Here is a 4,390-nt window from a genome sequence, read left to right as displayed (position 1 = left end):
ACAGTCATATGATAATCACCTCCTCGGGACCTGAGGGTCGACTACCTTGACTTTTTTTTTTAGTAGAAGAAAAGTATTTTTTTTTAGTAGAACAAGAAAAGTATTTTTTTTTTTAGTAGAACAAGAAAAGTATTTTTTTTTTTAGTAGAACAAGAAAAGTATTTTTTTTTTTTAGTAGAACAAGAAAAGTATTTTTTTTTTTAGTAGAACAAGAAAAGTATTTTTTTTTTTAGTATAACAAGAAAAGTATTTTTTTCTTTTAGTAGAACAAGAGAAGAATTTTTTTCTTTTAGTAGAACAAGAAAAGTATTTTTTTTTTTTTTTTTAGTATAACAAGAAAAATATATGAGAGCAACACCTCCATCATGTATGTGACCATCATCAACTCACCCCTCAATACTGGCCAGGTTTCTTCCTCCCTCCACGACGAGACTTTTTCGTCCTCTGTGGTCCGGCAGTCGTACTATCGGGCTCGGTAATGTTGTTATCGGGTTGAGTCTTGCGGTTACCTTTCTTACGGCGACGTCCGGTAGCACTGACCTCGGGTTCGGTAGTGTCACCCAGGTCAACTACGTCGCCCTTGGGTTCAGTAGTGTTACCCTGATGTTCAACTACGTCGCCCTTGGGTTCAGTAGTGTTACCCTGATGTTCAACTACGTCGCCCTCGGGTTCAGTAGTGTCACCTTTCTTCTTCTTTCCTTGACGTTTCTTTCGGCGACGTCCGGTAGCACTGACCTCGGGTTCGGTAGTGTCACCCAGGTCAACTACGTTGCCCTCGGGTTCAGTAGTATCACCCTGATGTTCAACTACGTCGCCCTCGGGTTCAGTAGTGTCACCTTTCTTCTTCTTTCCTTGACGTTTCTTTCGGCGACGTCCGGTAGCACTGACCTCGGGTTCAGTAGTGTCACCCTGATGTTCAACTACGTCGCCCTCGGGTTCAGTAGTGTCACCCTGATGTTCAACTACGTCGCCCTCGGGTTCAGTAGTGTCACCTTTCTTCTTCTTGCCTTTACGTTTCTTTCGGCGACGTCCGGTAGCACTGACCTCGGGTTCAGTAGTGTCACCCTGATGTTCAACTACGTCGCCCTCGGGTTCAGTAGTGTCACCCTGATGTTCAACTACGTCGCCCTCGGGTTCAGTAGTGTCACCTTTCTTCTTCTTTCCTTGACGTTTCTTTCGGCGACGTCCGGTAGCACTGACCTCGGGTTCAGTAGTGTCACCCTGATGTTCAACTACGTCGCCCTCGGGTTCAGTAGTGTCACCCTGATGTTCAACTACGTCGCCCTCGGGTTCAGTAGTGTCACCTTTCTTCTTCTTGCCTTTACGTTTCTTTCGGCGACGTCCGGTAGCACTGACCTCGGGTTCGGTAGTGTCACCCAGGTCAACTACGTTGCCCTCGGGTTCAGTAGTGTCACCCTGATGTTCAACTACGTCGCCCTCGGGTTCAGTAGTGTCACCCTGATGTTCAACTACGTCGCCCTCGGGTTCAGTAGTGTCACCTTTCTTCTTCTTGCCTTTACGTTTCTTTCGGCGACGTCCGGTAGCACTGACCTCGGGTTCGGTAGTGTCACTCAGGTCAACTACGTTGCCCTCGGGTTCAGTAGTGTCACCCTGACGTTCAACTACTTCGCCCTCTGGTTCGGTAGTATCTACCTGAGGGTCGACTGCCTCGACCTCGGGGTCGTCGTCAGACTTTACCTCGGGTTCGACTGTTTCTACCTGAGGGTCGACTACCTCGACCTCGGGGTCGTCGTCAGACTTTACCTCGGGTTCGACTGTGTCTACCTGAGGGTCGACTACCTCGACCTCGGGGTCGTCGTCAGACTTTACCTCGGGTTCGACTGTTTCTACCTGAGGGTCGACTACCTCGACCTCGGGGTCGTCGTCAGACTTTACCTCGGGTTCGACTGTTTCTACCTGAGGGTCGACTACCTCGACCTCGGTGTCGTCGTCAGACTTTGCCTCGGGTTCGACTGTTTCTACCTGAGGGTCGACTACCTCGACCTCGGTGTCGTCGTCAGACTTTACCTCGGGTTCGACTGTGTCTACCTGAGGGTCGACTACCTCGACCTCGGTGTCGTCGTCAGACTTTACCTCGGGTTCGACTGTGTCTACCTGAGGGTTGACTACCTCGACCTCGGTGTCGTCGTCAGACTTTACCTCGGGTTCGACTGTGTCTACCTGAGGGTCGACTACCTCGACCTCGGTGTCGTCGTCAGACTGTACCTCGGGTTCGACTGTGTCTACCTGAGGGTCGACTACCTCGACCTCGGTGTCGTCGTCAGACTGTACCTCGGGTTCGACAGTGTCTACCTGAGGGTCGACTACCTCGACCTCGGTGTCGTCGTCAGACTGTACCTCGGGTTCGACAGTGTCTACCTGAGGGTCGACTACCTCGACCTCGGTGTCGTCGTCAGACTCTACCTCGGGATCGACTGTGTCTACCTGAGGGTCGACTACCTCGACCTCGGTGTCGTCGTCAGACTGTACCTCGGGTTCGACAGTGTCTACCTGAGGGTCGACTACCTCGACCTCGGTGTCGTCGTCAGACTCTACCTCGGGTTCGACTGTGTCTACCTGAGGGTCGACTACCTCGACCTCGGTGTCGTCGTCAGACTGTACCTCGGGTTCGACAGTGTCTACCTGAGGGTCGACTACCTCGACCTCGGTGTCGTCGTCAGACTGTACCTCGGGTTCGACAGTGTCTACCTGAGGGTCGACTACCTCGACCTCGGTGTCGTCGTCAGACTCTACCTCGGGATCGACTGTGTCTACCTGAGGGTCGACTACCTCGACCTCGGTGTCGTCGTCAGACTGTACCTCGGGTTCGACAGTGTCTACCTGAGGGTCGACTACCTCGACCTCGGTGTCGTCGTCAGACTCTACCTCGGGTTCGACAGTGTCTACCTGAGGGTCGACTACCTCGACCTCGGTGTCGTCGTCAGACTTTACCTCGGGTTCGACAGTGTCTACCTGAGGGTCGACTACCTCGACCTCGGTGTCGTCGTCAGACTCTACCTCGGGTTCGACTGTGTCTACCTGAGGGTCGACTACCTCGACCTCGGTGTCGTCGTCAGACTGTACCTCGGGATCGTCAGTGTCTACCTGAGGGTCGACTACCTCGACATCGGGGTCGTCAATGTCTACCTTAGGGTCGACTACCTCGACCTCGGTGTCGTCGTCAGACTTTACCTCGGGTTCGACAGTGTCTACCTGAGGGAGGACTACCTCGACCTCGGTGTTGTCGTCAGACTCTACCTGAGGGTCGACCACCTCGACCTCGGGGACGTGGTCAGACTCGGGTTCGACATTGTCTGTCTGAGGTTCGACTACCTCGACCTGGTGGCCGCCGGCATAGGTGCGCCTAGCCCTGCGCCTCAATATGTACTTCATCAAGGAGCAGGGCAGCCAGAGGGTGAGCAACGCCGCTGCCGTTACCCCCAGGAAAGCCGTAAGGAGTAGAGGAACACTCCAACCAGATACTGCCTGGAGGCGCTCCAAGTACCCCACGGGTACCTGTGGTTCGTTCACCAGTCTCAGTAGGCGGAGGATGTTCCGCACCACGTACACCACGGTAACCAAGACACGGAGGGCTTGGTTCTGTATGTGTGGAGGCTCATCAACCCTCAGCTCCAAGGGAGGAGGGGAGAGCTGCCCCAGGAGAGGCACGTTCAAGCCGTAGGACCTCATGTGCCTCGATTGTAGGAAGTCGACCAGCGTCCACTGGAAGGCGATGAGCAACGCGCTCAGGGATAGGAAGATGGCCACGCAAACCTTCACGAAGATGAACAAGCAGATACTATATTTTCCCATTTCTATTTATATTTATTTCAATTCTTATAGTATACCCGGTATTTGGTACAGGATATTGGTGGCTGAATTGCCGTTGTAGGTTCTAGCTCGGGACCAGTGTGATCTTAGGATTGTAGGGAAGATGTTCCTATTGTGTGAGGACTGTTGAAACGGATGGATTTGTGTGTGGCATTTATGGATGTGGAGACGGACATATGTGTATATGGGTGATTGTCCAGAGTGTGGGGAGGGAGGGAGGGTGAGTTCGTTTTTGCTTTGATGTAGTCCATCGTAATAATGATGATGATGGTAATGACGACGAACATCAGACTAGGTTATTAAGTCTTTGGCTGATGGTTAAAGGCTATGATCCGAACCAGGCCAGATCATGGAGCCTTTTACTAGCTAAAGACTAGCCTAGAATTTGAATAAGGTAAAGACTAACCTAGGATTTGAATAGCTAAAGACTAACTTATAATCAGTAGTACCTGAAGGATCTATGGAGCTCTAGCCAAATAGTGTCGATTCCAAGCTTTTAAAGTCTGTCTTTAGGTGTTATTGGAGAGTTGAATTCTTCCGTTTACACCTCTAACTCTCA

At 51.6% G+C, this 4,390-nt stretch overlaps 1 protein-coding gene across 2 annotated transcripts; it reads right to left on the bottom strand.

Moving 5' to 3' along the window:
• Window positions 1-300: 300 nt before the first annotated feature.
• Window positions 301-3,847, bottom strand: LOC139760562 (uncharacterized). 2 transcript variants are annotated; one of them, XM_071683907.1, is made up of 2 exons: window positions 889-3,847; window positions 301-774 (listed from the first exon to the last, which is right to left on the bottom strand). In XM_071683907.1, the coding sequence occupies exons 1-2, from the start codon at window positions 3,811-3,813 to the stop codon at window positions 394-396; spliced, it is 3,306 nt and encodes a 1,101-aa protein (XP_071540008.1). In that variant the 5' UTR covers window positions 3,814-3,847; the 3' UTR covers window positions 301-393. The 2 variants fall into 2 exon arrangements, with proteins under 2 accessions (XP_071540008.1, XP_071540007.1); XM_071683906.1 differs by having other exon boundaries at window positions 301-3,120; window positions 3,163-3,845.
• Window positions 3,848-4,390: the final 543 nt, after the last annotated feature.

The sequence above is a fragment of the Panulirus ornatus genome, chromosome 37, assembly GCF_036320965.1.
Source record: "Panulirus ornatus isolate Po-2019 chromosome 37, ASM3632096v1, whole genome shotgun sequence".
NCBI classification, from domain to species: Eukaryota; Metazoa; Arthropoda; class Malacostraca; order Decapoda; family Palinuridae; genus Panulirus; species Panulirus ornatus.
This window is presented reverse-complemented; position numbering and strand designations above follow the sequence as displayed.